At 33.2% G+C, this 16,153-nt stretch overlaps 1 protein-coding gene across 1 annotated transcript; it reads left to right on the top strand.

Annotated features, from left to right (window-relative positions):
- The first annotated feature begins 10,942 nt into the window (after positions 1–10,942).
- LOC115883406 lies at positions 10,943–13,479 on the top strand. Its single transcript, XM_030901766.1, has 2 exons — positions 10,943–12,409; positions 13,381–13,479. The coding sequence occupies exons 1-2, from the start codon at positions 10,943–10,945 to the stop codon at positions 13,477–13,479; spliced, it is 1,566 nt and encodes a 521-aa protein (XP_030757626.1).
- The last annotated feature ends 2,674 nt before the right edge of the window (positions 13,480–16,153 follow it).

The following is a 16,153-nucleotide window of genomic DNA, read 5'->3' on the forward strand; positions in this document are numbered from 1 at the left end:
TGTTAATTTTGACGTTTAACTTGATATAATATCATTTTAACAGAACGTCAACGGTTTTTATAGACGTATCTGTTGAAAAAAAACATAATAATAAAATATGTAAAATTTATAAAATAAAATAACATAAAATGTTCTTAAACAGTTGTATTTAGATACTCTTAATATTTTTTTTCTTTTGTTCTTTGTGTTATTTTTTTGCTTCCGACGACGAAAAGAGATATACGTCTGGAAACGTTAAGCATTTTTTTGTCCGTTAGGTAAATTTGTTTGTTAAGCCCCATACTCACACTTCGCTCCTTCCTCTCCTTACTTCCTCGCGTTATTTCCTCGCGTTCCTTCGTCCCTTCGCTTACTTCCTTCGTCCATTCGATGCTTGGAAATTAGTCAATATGGAACAACACACCACAAAATATTTTTAATATAGCAGCTACATGTTTAACACGAAATATCTAGTAACCTCTAAAATTTTTAAAAAATCCGAAAGGCGCATAATTTTTATTTTATAAAACTGCAATTCTTTGTCGTGTCAAGAAATAAAAGTGATTGAATTTTAATAATATTTTTTTAATAAATCCAGATATTTCAGTATTATCATGTACAAAGTATATCAGTATGAATGTACAAGGCGAGTCAACAATAGAGTAAAGTTTATTATGTAATTTATATCGAAACCATGAAATATGACATACTAATTAAACGTTAATGGTGTCAATCCCCATTTCTTGCACACTATTTCTATTTTTTTATTTTTGTCACTACGATTACATCAATTCACTTTTTCACAAATATGAAGACAATATTGTTTTTTCTTCCATTTTTTAGACTATTGTGTGTGAATTATTTTTATATCGACTGGCGATTGCTAGATGTACAGGATGTCCCATTTTTGTGTGTTTTATGGGGTTTCTAGTTTATGAGTAGAGATATAAAGATGTTGTTTTGTAGTCGAGATACAAAGAATCTTTGTATCTCGATTATCTTATAACTTATCGAAAAGGTGAAAAGGGTCAGTGATGGGCGGTGGGTAAGTACCCAATTTGTAGATAAATAAAATCTCGGTATATATGTATATACCTGTAGATTTAGACTCGGATTTAAATCAACATCCTAATTTTAATAAAAAGAGTTTCCGACGACCGCAGAGTAAATACCCGGTATAATACCGGGGAATAGAAATATACCAATATAAAACATCTACAATATATATATAAGAAATATTGTAGATATATTCGTATTCCTGATATTACTGGTATTATACCGGGTATTTATGCGGTCGTTAAATACCTTTATAAAATTAGACTGTTCATCTAAATGTACAGGTACATATACCGGATACCCCGATTTTGTTTTGTTCTACCTATTGAGTACTTACCCACCGCCCGTGTCTCGTTTTCAGGTAGAATGGCAGTGACGAAAGTAGTTCTTCGTTGGGAGCTGTCTATTTCGAAAAAATAAAAAAAAAAATGTTCTTTTTTTTTTAAACAGGACACTCTATATATTATTTTTTATTTTATTTGCCTTGTTATGAGCTTTTCGAAATTATAATATACTCTATATTTATTTATTTAGGTACTGCTAAACTGCTAAACAGCTCTTATAAAATAAAGAGCCGTTTATTTAACAATTTTACCAGATAATTTTGCTTTGCATCGTGATATTTTGATAAACTACACGTAAACTGAACTTGTGCTGCTTTTTTTAAAATAACATGCCAATAACCAACATTTTACGTCAGATAAATTAAGTTGATTGTTTTGATTACCTAATTTAAACCGGCCGACTATGTAATAAAGTTAAATAATTTTACCCCGTTTATGAAAATAAGTATTTTAGAAAGCTCGTAACAAGGAAAATAAAAATAATATATACAAAATATCGTATTTAAAAAAAAAACATATAAGTTTCAGTCAGAACTCAACGAATAATTTCGTCACTGCCATTCTACGTGAAAAACTGTACGGGAGATCGTTTTCACCTTTTTCGATAAGTCTCTATTCTAAAGGGATCGAAAAGAGTACGATAATTTCAAGATTCGCTCTGTATTTTAGGAAGTAAGAGAGCTAGGACATATCTGTATGTAGTAGTATGTCTAGCATCTTTAGTTTCATAAAAAAGTAACAGCGTAATGTGAAAACCGCATCTTTGTATCTCGACTCATAAACGAGAAACCCTGCAAAACACACGAAAATGGTACACCCTGTACAAACGTACTGCCAAATCAAGAAATCAACTACGAATGAAATCCAAGATCGATTTATATATTTTATATCTTTTAATACTTTTTGTGTTCGTGATAATTTTTTTGCTACTTCCTCCAAAAACCGACAGCACGTGGAAGGGGCGTTTCGAGGAAGTAAACGGACGAAGTAGCGTTTTGACGAAGAAGGAAGGAACACACAGTCGCATAAAATCGACATTTTCCCATAGTAAATATATGATTTTTGGACGAAGGGACGCGAGGAAGGAACGAAGTGAAGTAGCGAAGTGTGAGTATGGGGCTTTAGTAAATCACTGCTGACAAGTTGGTTTACGTTGGATTAACGAAGCAGTATTTACAAAAAAAAATCGATTTGGTTTTGTAGATTTTCAGTGCAAGTGGCGAAATACTCATAGGAATTTTTTAAAGAGATAATTTGAAGAATCTTTATTCGCTTGTCGTGTTTGTTGCATGTATTTTAATCTACGATCACGAACAGAGTTTATGTATTTGCAATACCAAGGCTAAACCAATTTTTGATGACAAATTTTTGCAGCAATTTAAAAATTATTTCTTAATGATTATTGCTTGTGCGTTTAAAATGCAATTGGAATTCCCAATGAAGTTAAGAATTAGATAATAACATTTTTAGTTACCTAACAACCTTATAAACATCAAATTTTAATAATAAATATCACGCAATAATCTTGTACTGTATATTCAAACAGTACATATAAAGAAACAACACGACTTGGCTGTTTATGAGCGTTTGTATTCACATATTAACGTGATATAATAAATTCAGGCTGCATTCTTGCCTTGCCTTACAATATTATCTCTTATTTAAAGACAAAGTGTTTGTTCGCATTCATCTGCAACACTTGCATTCCACGCCAGCGCAACTGACACAAACTTGAACGCAATAATTTTCGTTTAGTTTGCTTTACTTGGAGTTATGCGAGATTGGATTAACAAAGGCAGTTGAAACGTAGTCGAAACTACGTAAAAATATAATAACTTAAGCAGCGAGAAATATGTTTTGTTTTGATTTATGACTAGATAACTGAAATACAAAGAGAACGTACTCAAACGTCATTAAATTAAAAATGCACAATTACATGATTAGATATAGAAATAGTAGAAGAATATATTTTTAATAATATGTACAGGGTTGTTCACCACATACGACACGGAGTATTGTAGCTAAACGATGAGATTTTTACAAATTGTAAGTTTTGGGTTCGATGAAGGACTATTAGAGGTACAATTTAAAAATAATTTTACAAGATACAGAGTGTCCCAATTAAGTAAAAAATATCAAAGTTGTATTTTTTTAAATGGAACACCCTGTATATTATTACATTTTTAGTTTCTACGATTAAAATAAAGGTAAATTTGATTAAGGTTTATTATACTTAAACCTTACCGTTTTTGAAATATTTTCAATTTTGTGAAATTGCAGTAAAAATTTTAAGGCTTCATTTCTCCAAGGGTATCAAAGTTTTTAATACTAAATATTTACTGAAGTTTATCTACTGATCAGTTATTGTGTTGCAATAATAAAAATAATACTACCTTATACAGAGTGTCTAAAAAATTATTTTAAATAATTATTAGCTTCAAACGACAATAACTTGTTTAATTTAAATGCAACACCCTGTATATTTTACGAGAATCACATGCACAATTTAATTGTCTATCAAATTATATTATAGCATTTTTTACCTATCTCTTTAAGTTTCCGTAGAAAATGCATTTTCTTGTAATTTAGAACTTATTTATCCATATACCCATGGACTATTGACATTTTAGATTATTTTTAAAGATGTACCAAATTTTTAAAGAGTACAGATACTAATATTGTCGATATAATTCGTTTATTTCATTAAAAAATAAAAAAAAACTGTTTAAATATTTGTTAAAGAGCATCAATTAATATGATTCCAGTATTCAAACTACATTAACTGATTGTTTGCGTTGATTAATAATAATTGCTCCAAATACTAAAAAACTGAATTTTGTATGGGTACCTTAAAAATGATTCATTTCTTCATTTTTTAATAAATGCTTATTTATAACAACAGAGACTTTAATTTGATAACTTATTATTATATTAATTTCTGACTCAAATCCTATAAATTTATTTATAATAATTTATTAACGAACACAATTAAGTATGTAATTAATTAGTATATGGGTGGAAATAATGGTGTTATATTTAATTAATGGTATACTCATACTATATCAATAAATAAACTTCATTAAATATTTAGTATTAAAAACATTGATACCCTTGGAGAAATGAAGCTTTAAAATTTTTACTGCAATTTCACAAAATTGAAAATATTTCAAAAACGGTAAGGTTTAAGTATAATAAACCTTAATCAAATTTACCTTTATTTTAATCGTAGAAACTAAAAATGTAATAATATACGGGGTGTTCCATTTAAAAAAATACAACTTTGATATTTTTTATTTATTTGGGACACTCTGTATCTTGTAAAAATATGTTTAAATTGTAGCTCTAATAGTCCTTCAACGAACCCCAAACTTACAATTTGTAAAAATCTCATCGTTTAGCTACAATACTCCGTGTCGTATGTGATGAACAACTCTGTATAATATTTGGGACAACTAATACACAGCTCGGGATCTCTACTACCAGAAATCAACAGAAGAATTTTTTGAAAACAATTTTGAATTTTTTTTAGTTTTTAGTTAAAAACCATAATTTCTTGATAATACGGCAACATAGGTAGGTAGTAGTTAAAATTTATCAGACAAAAAAACCCAAAAAGATCCAGTGGTTCTCAAAAATGTAAGGAAAAAATATTTTTTTGGAAATTTTTAAAGCAAAATAACTCGGTTACTTTGGAGTTATTTGAAAAATGGTAAAAAGAAAATATGTTTTTTTTATCGAGATCTGCCAGCCCTGAAAATATTTGCACTTATTCAAGACTCGCCCTGTATAATACCCAGAAAATCGACAATTGCAAACTTTCATATGAAATACGAGTAGCTGTTGTTGTAAACTGTTAAAATCATAGTTTAAATGGTGAAGACTCACTAGTTCTATCCATAAAGAGGTAAACAATAATTTAAATCAATGCATGAACGATTCGAGGTGTAAAGCCGGGTCTCCATCAAAGCAACATTTGTCGGCGACTGCGTCGCCGACTAGTGTTGTCGACAATGTTGCTGAAAATTTAGTAAAGTCGTCGACATTTTATGTCGCCGACTTTGTTTCATGTATGGCTTGAGGAGCGGTATATCAAAGAAAAATCGTGTCGATGACAATGTTTACAAACATGGCCAAAGATGTCTCCACCGAATCAACTCCTATCAGTAACTTTATCGGGTATATTTTGCCATTTGTACTCGTATAGTTCACAAGGCCAGAAGTTTGTTTTCGATTCTGTTGCTAAAAATAAATTTGTTATGGAGAAATCTGATTGACAAACCCTGGGACCAATTATTTGGAGCAATGATTCACTCAAGTCAGCTGAACTCATTCTTAGAACAGTCCTGAAACTACTTCTTACTTCACTGTGGAGCGGATTTCAGTCATCTGTATAAAGATCAGTAAGCAAGTCAGCGGCTGAGACTATAATTACATCCTCGTCGTTCCACATGTTGATAAACACTAAATAAACTTTCGCTCTTTAGTCGAAAAATGAAGTCGAGCAACAACATTTCTTTGGTAGGTACGATCTACATTTCTCGACAATATTTAGAGACCCGGCTTAACGCGAACAAAGTCGCGGGAAAAGTCTAGTATTTTTTTTATTAATCTTGGTCACTGCATATACTGGTTGCTCTATTACATAATAAAGGAAAACGGCTCTTTTTTTTCTTCTTTTTTATACATTTCCCTCACTATTTCTTTCTTTTTCATATTGGTACCACGGCTAAGGGTATTGCGGCGGGTTGCTGTTGGCTACCTCCGCGGCTGTTCTGGACCAAGCCCACAATCCTGGGCGACTCTGGTTCTTGGCTGCAAATTGGGGCTTTAGGCTCCCGTTTGCTCCTTTTATTTTCCATCTTTTATTTTCGTTTCTTCATCAAGTTTTTTTTCATCTCCTGGGTTTAGAATTTTTTTTAGAATTTAGAATGAGTGGGAGGGGGGTTAATCACTGCGACCTTACAGATCCATTGTGTCCCCCTTTCTTGAGTCATAACTCATCATACAGTCCCAGGGCTTTGACAAAAGCCAGTATCTGGGACGGTTTTATAGAGGGTAGTTCTCCATCTCCAATATCAGTCGTACCAAAATTCATGGCACGAATGGTTGTCGTCTCGGCGCACTCAGTGATGAGGTGTACTGGTGTTTCCCCATCTTCCCCACAGAATCTGCATTCGCCGTTTCTTCTTAGTTTCAATCTACTGAGGTGTTCATTGAGGAGACAGTATCCTGTTAAAAACCACGTGACAATCCGAAGATTGTTCTTACTTAAACCCAGGAAGATCTGTGATTTTTCTTGATCATAAGCCCTCAGAAACTTCTTCGAGTGTCTCAGACCGTTGCAAGATTTCCATTCCAGGTTGCGGATGAAATCTTCCAAGTTCTTGAGTTCCGCCTTGAGTTGGTTACCACTTAGAAAGCAGAACGGTTCTGGTCCAGTTAGTGGAATGTTCGCTCCTTTACTAGCTAGATTATTTGCTTTTTCATTGCCTTCTATCCCTTGGTGAGCAGGCACCTAGAGTAGGAAGACTTTGTTTTCTTTGCCTAATTTATTCAGCTTCTCTATGCATTCTTTGACCTATTTCGAATTGATTGATACTGAGTTGATCGCTTTTAACGCTGCTTGACTATCAGACAAGATGGCTATTTCTTGTTTCCGATAGTTCCTATCTAAGATAAGTTGTACGCATCTTTTGATAGCGTATATTTCTGCCTGTAGGATACTAGGGTAAGTGCCCATTGGTTCGGAGTATTTAGCTCTCGGCCCAAACACTCCGATCCCTGTTCCCGTATTGGTTTTGGAAGCATCTCCTAGGTTGCACACGGTACCTCGTTGCATCGTTTGCTTCCTGGTTTTTTGTGTTTTGGGATCGGTTTCTTCGCTTCCTGATTCCTTACCGTACTGATGAAGCCTGAAGGCAGTTACATTAGTGTGCACTAGTGTAGGTGTGGTTGTGTGAGTGTGTGAGTGTGCATGTCTGCACTGGTGTACACTGGTGTATACGGTTACGAGTTGTTGAGGGCTGAGCCGTTTAATCTTTTTATACATTTCCCTCACTATTTCTTTCTTTTTCCTATTACATAATGTTTTAACTCTTTTTATTCTAGTTAGAATGGTACTACTGAGAACGTACTAATATACAGAAGTCTTAATGGATTCAATGGTTCTACTGACAAGAATGGCAGAAATCACAGACTTATCCTGAAATGGCAGACAGAGGTGTTTCTCTTCGTCAATCATCAACCTAACGAAAGAAATCCGCTAGTATATTGGGTCCATTACATATTATAAAGGTATCATCAACATATCCAACCAAGATTTTGCTTAAAAGAACAAAAAGTTTTCTCCATTTTATACAAATTTTCACCAATTCTTTACCACCACATCATATTATGGTTACCCATTTCCTTAACAAGTTTCATTAATTTTACTTTAATTTTTTACTCAAAAATTATTTGAAAAAGAATATATAGTGTAATTAATTCATCCTAAACGCTTACTAATCACAAAAAAAATCGTTTAATAAAAAGCCATCTACATATGTAGCTGTATAAATATATTAAAAGTATAATTTGAAACAAGCCCTTGTATAAATTGCAATAGAAGGTCATCCCTATGGAAATAACGATTTCCGTTAGAATTGTTTTAATGTTTTTGGTCAGTTTGTCACAATTGTTCCGGTTGAATCAAGCCAATCAAGTACAGAATAAAGGTAGCAAGTTTAAAACTTATAATTAAATACAATTTATCAATACACTTCATGAAATTTTATATATTTTTATGATTAAAAGTTGTCGTTATTACATTTGTTTAAAAAAAATATAATTTAATGAAGTTTTTTTCTGTTTTAGTAGTGCATTTATGAAAATGGATCAATATGAAGGCAAAGTAGCTATAGTTACTGGGGCATCAGCGGGTATTGGAAAAGCCATAGTAGAGGCACTTGTAAGACATGGTGTTCTGGTAAGTTCTCTTCATAAAATAATTTTTTCCATAGCAACTCTTAAAATTGCTTTATATCTATCAAAAACAGTAGATAAAATAGTACTTTAACCGCAAAGGTAGATTAAATGATACTTTAACAGCGAGGATAGGTTAAAAACTTTATTTCTTCTCGCACATTTTTTAATTGCTTCCATTTTTGAAAATTTTTGTATTCCTTTTCATAAGGTATTCGGGATTTAAATCGAAGTGGTTTGGATATGGCGTTTGTCACCTCAGCCTGAATATCTGTTTGTACGATTACCATATTTATAGTAAAGTAAGAACAAACCATCTAAACTAAATACCTATAATATAGTTTTAGTTTCAAGAAAATTCTTGTATTTTTAATATATTTTTTTTTAATAAAGGTTAAAAAATATATATTTTCTATTTATTTATTAATATCTCTAAAACTATTGAAATATAGTTACTCATATCTTAAGATTACGTAAAGTGATCTAAAAGGAAACCAAAAATGCAATAATATACAAGGTGTTCCATTTAAATAAAATCATCCCGATCAACCCACACTTTTTACAACGTAAAATAAAACAACAAATTATTGAGTCTACCCCACGTCTACCCTACATCATAGTTTTACATTTTTTAAATAAAATTAGAACGACACTGATAAACCGGAATTTAAGTCGGCCATATTTGAGGCCCATCGCGGTGTACCTAAGATTTTTGATATGCTCCTTCCTTAGTGTTCTTATTCAAAGGATAAAACAACGAAAAATGTCAACGTTACTTGAATTTCATAACCTGTTGTTGAGTTATGTCAACCTAGCTTTCTATGGAAATGTTATTAAATAAATAAATAAATGCCTTGATTGTCAAAATTTTTTACAATTTATAGACAAAGTTGCCCTTACCTGGACTGTCTGACACAATTCCGTAATAGTCTTGCACAAAAAAAGAAAATTATGGTTACTGTTACGACCATAGATTATATACTTACGTGGATAAATCAACGCCATAAGTTTGGCTTTAAAAAACATATCTCATCACGACATGCCATTTTTAAACCTTTTTTATTGCACTTATGAAACGTTCAATAGGTATGTCTTTCTCGAGGATCTTACTTTGTGCCATGCGCAATAATGTTTGTAATTGTATTTGTGTATATGTATAATGTTTACAATGTCAAAGAATAAAAAAATAAAAATAAGATTCCAAAATACTTAGTAAGTTTATAGTAAATATAGTAGCAAATAATAGACCAGTGTTTACAAGATCAAATTCGATTATCAAAATATAAGTCATTTACGGCCTAGAAAGCCTTGTCTAGTAAATAAGATTTCAATGCTTGTTGCAATGAACTTTTAACTAACTCTGAGCGTGGGATAGGTAGATAAACATTTTGCTCCGCGTTCCTGAGTGGATAAATGTGAGATGGCCTTTCTTGAGAAGCTGATACATGCTTAGGTATGAGGCAAACGGATTCAAATATAAATGAGGAAGGAAGAGTTAATATTTTTAATTTAAAAAAAAAAATCCTGGCAATGAGTTCTGCTGTTTAGTCCCAGTGAATATCGAACGGCTCTCTTCTGGAGCTTGAAAATGCGGTCAAATTGAGTCGCACAACACGTGCCCCAGAATGGAAGGGCATACCTGAGGTGCGACTCAAAAAGTGCATAATAAACAGTTCTAGCCACCGACAAGTTAAGCTCCTTAGAAACAGATCTTAATGCAAAACAGGTAGAGCTTAATCTTTTCGCCAAAGCGTCGATATGCATGTCCCATTTTAGAAAATTGTCTACAACAAGCCCTAAGAATTTTACAGATTTTACGACGTCAATGGTGGTGTTGTTAAGTACAAAAGGCTGCAGCGAATTTTTATACGACAAAGCTTTACTTTTAGAAATGTTGGGACTCAGGAGGTTCGAATCGCACCAAGATTTAATGGTGATTAAGTCTTTTGATATAATCCTATGAAGTGCCGTGACGTATTTGTTCCTCAAAGTGAAGCTAGTATCGTCCGCAAAAAGACATATTTTACCACTGATGTTTATGTTAGCAATATCGTTAATAAAAAGAAGAAACAAAATAGGGCTTAGTACTGAGCCTTGAGGTACTCCACATTCTATTGGCTTGCTAGAAGATAAAGTGGTATCCACCTTCACAATTTGACTTCTGTTGCTCAGATACGACTTAAACCATTCGAGAGATGTTCCCCTGAACCCATAGTGCTGCAGTTTATTAATTAGGATCTTATGATTATTTACACAGTCAAACGCCTTAGAAAAATCACAGGAAATTGTTACTGTAGAATAATGGTTATTTAGGCTGGAGTAAACTTTATTAAGGAGGGAAAACATAGCGTCATTTGTGGACTTGTTGCTTAGAAATCCAAATTGATGTTCAGTAAGTAATTTGTACTTAAACAGAAAAGATACCAGCCTTCCTTTAACCAACCTTTCTATGATCTTAGATAGCGTTGGAAGGAGTGCAATTGGGCGATAGTTAGAAGCTTGATCTTTGTCTCCTCCTTGATGCAGAGGAATAATTATTGCCGTCTAATTATGCTGTCTTTCGATTAGGCAATCGAAACAATAACGGCGAAAGACTGCTGGGAATGTGCTCTAATTACCAACTAACTATCGGAGGCACACTTTTTCCTCATAACGTAGTCCATAAAGCTACATGGAAATCGCCAGATGGGCACACAACAAACCAAATTGATCACTTTTTAATTAGCCGGAAGTGGAGAAACTCACTTTTTGATGTAAGAGCGTACAGAGGAGCAGACATTAACAGTGATCATTACCTACTGATTGCTCAAATAAAATTAAAAATTGCAAAGATTCGGAACACACAACCGCTAAGACGTAAATTCGATCTTCGTCGACTGGCTTCTCCTAACATTCAAAACCAAATAAAGCACCAGATAGAAGAAATAAACATCGATAATTCAACTGTAAATATAGAAGAGAAATTGGAAGAAGTGAAAGAAAGCCTTCAAAAGATTGCCGAAGAAAACCTCGGATATCAGAGACATATTAAAAAGCCATGGATCTCAGATGGCACATGGGAAAAGATTAAAGAAAGAAAAGAAATTAAACAAAAAATTCTACAAGTTAGCCACAGCACACAAATAAGAACACTAGAGGAGCAATATCGCCCAAAGAATAAGGAAGTGAAGAGATCGGCAAGAAGAGATAAATGCTTGTGGACAGAAGAACTTGCAGAAAAAGCTCAACTGGCAGCTGAAATAAATGATTCCACGACACTTTATCGCACTACTAAAACGCTTGCCAATAAAAACATTAATAGGGAATGTCCCATAGTGAAAGATAAAGAAGGAAATATACTGACCTCAAAAGAGAATCAGCTGCACAGATGGACAGAATTTTTTAGTGAGCCTCAACAGGTAACAAATAATATTGATGAGGTACCAACGTCTCCAACAGAGAACTGCAAATCTAGAATCGCAACACGTGCTCCATCGATTCAAGAAATTAAGCAAGCATTATCACAGCTTAAAACTGGCAAAGCGGCAGGTCCTGATAATATACCCGCTGAACTATTTAAGATACACCCAGAAAACATTGTACAGCTACTAGAGACAATAATAAAAAGCAGTTGGGAAACAGAACATATCCCGTCAACGTGGAAAGAAGGACTTATTGCAAAACTCCCCAAGAAGGGCGACTTATCCCAGTGTAAAAACTGGCGAGGCATTACCTTACTTAACACCATTAACAAGATAATTGCTATAGTCATCCAAAAAAGAATATCAGATGCCCTTGAACCGACTTTGAGAAAAGAACAAGCAGGCTTTAGGCCTGAAAGATCATGTATCGACCAAATTAATACTCTCAGAATAATAATAGAGCAATCTCAAGAGTTCAGATCGCCATTATACATGGCGTTTGTGGATTTTCAAAGAGCATTCGATACTATAAAACACATAGCCATCTGGAAAGCTTTGAGAGAAAAAGGAATACCCGAAAAAACAATCCGCATGATTAAAATGCTTTATCATGATGCTACAAGCTGTGTATTACATAAAAGTCAAGCGGGGGAGAAAATTTCTATTGCAGTAGGTGTAAAACAGGGGTGTATACTTTCGCCGCTACTCTTTAACATCGTTCTGGATGTAGCACTAAATAGAGCATTTAAAGAACCACTAGGGATACAATGGGGACTGTTAAACAGGCTAGAAGACCTGGATTACGCAGACGATCTATGCATCTTTTCCCATTCACATTCGAATATGTCTCAAAACTTCTTAGACTCCAAGCGGAAGCTAATAACGTCGGTCTTCAAATATATATATATATATATATATATATATATATATATATATATATATATATATATATATATATATATATATATATATATATATATATATTATATATATTCTTCATAATGTTTATTAAAGTATTTAGGTGATTCAGAGTGCTTTCTGGAAGATTCGAAAACATTTTTAAAGTTAGCCCGTCGCGTCGGTCCCAGATGAGGATTTATTTTTGATGGTATTAATTCTACTGCAATGCTCTTCTAAAACTACGTGCGAAAAAAAGAAACTGTGTAAGTTTACATTATCATTAGATAGATATGGAAGTGAATCAAGAGAAGGACATATGGTATTAGTTAAATGTCTGGCTATATTTACAAAGTTATACATTATTCTTATTATACGAGGAAAATGTTGAAGATGCAGCATTTTCGATGTTTTGAACAATATTTATAGTTGCCAAATCGCAAATTATCAATTACTTATTGAGGAATATATAGAAGAAGAAATAGATTTCACTATAGAGCAAGAGAACGCACAAAATCACAATTTTTTCTGGGCGTTTAAAAGCGCTTAGCGTTTTCTGTTACAGAATTCGAGCCCACCACTTCTTATTATTGGATAAAGTACATTATAAAAGAAATTTATTCCCAATTATTCATACAGGTTGTAAATGTAAGACTACAAAACTGATATTGCTATACTCTGTCATGTAGTGCTACACATATAAGAAAAGGCAATAAAAAAGCAAGACAAATGGCTTGTTTTAGCGCAGCCCTATATCGAAGGCGCCCACCTTCGATATGACAAATACCCCAAACGTCAGTGGTATATCTGGCAAAGCCGGAAAGGATCCATTCCGAATATAAAAAGTACATAAAAGGAAGAGGAGACTGCTGCGGAAAATTCATTTTGATGTTACAGAAAAATCATAAGGAAAATTTAGCCAGTGTTGTCATTTCAATAAACTCTACAGAAAAGATCTGGTAACATAAAATTAATATCTATCTACAGTTGTGTGTATTTTAATTTTTATGCTAATAACAAGTATATTTTACTTTGAATGTGGATTAGACTATGATTCAGTATTAAAACTAAAACTTGTTAAAAAAAATTATTTCTTTATTTATTTTGGCTTACACGTTTGGTCGTTTTCAAAGGGTAGTGTTCGGCTTCCGCCCAACTATTTTACTGATGTTTGTGTTAGCAATATCGTTAATAAAAAGAAGGAACAAAATGGGGCCTTGTATTGAGCCTTGTGGTACTCCATTCTATTGGCTTGCTGAGAGCACGTGGTACCCCTCACAGTTGGACTTCTGTTGCTTTCAGATGTACTTGAAACCAGTCGAGAGATCCCCTGACCATGTTGGCAGTTTTTATTGGATATTCATGATTATTTACACGTCGAGCGCCTTTAGAAAATACAGGCAATTGTTGCTGTAGTTAATGGGTTTTTAGGTGGAGAGTACCTTTTAAGGGGAAAACATAGCGTTCATTTGTGGACTTGTTACTTAAAAATCCAAATTGTGCCAGTAGTATTTGTACTTAAACCGAAGTCACATTCTTGTCCTTTAACCCCTTTCTTGATCTTAGTGTTGAAGGAGTGCATTAGGGCGAGATTAGGCTTGATTCTTTGTCTCTTCCCGTTGATTGCAGAGGAAGTATTTTGCGTTTTAAACATTTTGGATGATTATTGCGTTTTAATCAGTGTATTAACGTTGTTAGGTGATTCAGATGCTTTCTGGCAGATTCGAAACTTTTTAAGTTGCCCGGTCGCATCGCGTCGGGTCAGATTGGGTATATTGATTTTTTTGATGGTATTAATTCTACTGCAATGCTCTTCTAAAACTACGTGCGAAAAAAACTGTGTAAGTTTACGATTCATTAGTAGTTGAAGTGATCCAAGGAGGACTTTGGTATGTTAGTTAATTTTTGTGCTACATTTTCAAGTTTACATTTTTCTTATTTAGAGGAAATGTTGAAGATGCGCAGTTTTGAACAATATTTTAGTTGCAATATCTAAATGTACAAATTATTTATTGAGGATTATATAGAAGAAGATAGTTTCTATCAGAGCATGAGACGCCAAATACAGTTTTTTTTGAGCGTCTAAAGCCTTAGGCGTTTTTCTGTTACGATTCCGAGCCCCATTTCTTATTATGGATAAGTACCTTATTAAAAGATTTATTCCCAAATTATTCATCAGTTTGTACTGTAAGACTTACAACTGATTTGGCTTACTCTGTCCGTAGTTTGATAATATAGAAAAGGCAATAAAAAAGCAGACAAGTGCGCTTGTTTTAGCGCAGCCCTATATCGAAGGCGCCCACCTTCGATATGACAAATACCCCAAACGTCAGTGGTATATCTGGCAAAGCCGGAAGGATCCATTCGATATAAAAGTACTAAAGGAGAGGGACTGCTCCGTCTTGCGCTGGAATAAAGGAAATGTTATTTATTGTTTCTGGTTTCACGTTAGAAGCAAAAGGTTTTTTGTCTTTTTTATAACCCCTTACACCCGCTTTTTATGGACTTTATGAGAGTGTCGGCACGCTGGTAAGGGTATCTGTCTCTTTTAACATTGAAAATGTTTCTGTTATCCTATATAAGGGAGCCCAAATCGAATTAAAATGCTACATTTGCCACACCATGACGTCCTCCGGCTTCGTATAGGAAATTGCCCGGCTGGCGGAGATGGACTCGCTATCTGTTGTATTGATATATCTTTTTAGTTTAAGCAAAATTATGGGTTTGCTTTGTTACTTGTCAAGGAATAAGCGAACTTATAATTGTTCTTTTTTTCATTTAGGAAAAGAAAATAAAATATAATAAAAGTTTATTTAAAAAAAAGTCATTTAAAACCAATTTTTTCGCTGATTGATTGTTACATTGTTTTAAAGTTTTTTAATAAAAAAAAAAAATTGGAAATGTTTTTTTTTGTAATATTATGTAAAAATTACTCCCTACGGAGACTTTGTTTGTTTACTGGATCAAAAAATAAGTATTTGTTTTTCTATCAGGTGGGTATTAATATATCGATTTTTGATGATAGTGCCTTTTACCCGGTCTAATTTTTGTACTACTTTCGGGATAAGGGTCCCCATATCACGTAATTTACTTCCTTCCCTGAAAATTCGTTGTGATTAGCCGAAGGGAACATTTTATAAATGGTTTAGATTTGTTTTGAGTATTTTATCGTTTAATCGGTATTTTTTTATGTAAACGAATAAATATTAAAAATTACAAAAAAAAAAAAAAAAAAAAAAAAAAAAATTATTTGTCATTGTCATGCATTGGTGTGTCAGTTAGATTATAGAGATATATAGTCAAGTTTTTAGATATTTTAGGGGTTAGTTAATACCGTCAGCTTTATATACACAAATATTAGCACAAAGGTTCGTTTAAGGGACATAGTGATTTAGTGAATTGTTATGCAGCGTTTTTAGAATGTCATCTCTTGGTGCTAATTTGATCGAGCGATATTGTATGTATGGAATATTCTACTAGGAGATGAATTCTACAGAAGAAGAATAAGAGATTTTT

The sequence above is a fragment of the Sitophilus oryzae genome, unplaced genomic scaffold, assembly GCF_002938485.1.
Source record: "Sitophilus oryzae breed Bouriz unplaced genomic scaffold, Soryzae_2.0 scaffold_1898_pilon_pilon, whole genome shotgun sequence".
In the NCBI taxonomy this organism is placed as follows: domain Eukaryota; kingdom Metazoa; phylum Arthropoda; class Insecta; order Coleoptera; family Curculionidae; genus Sitophilus; species Sitophilus oryzae.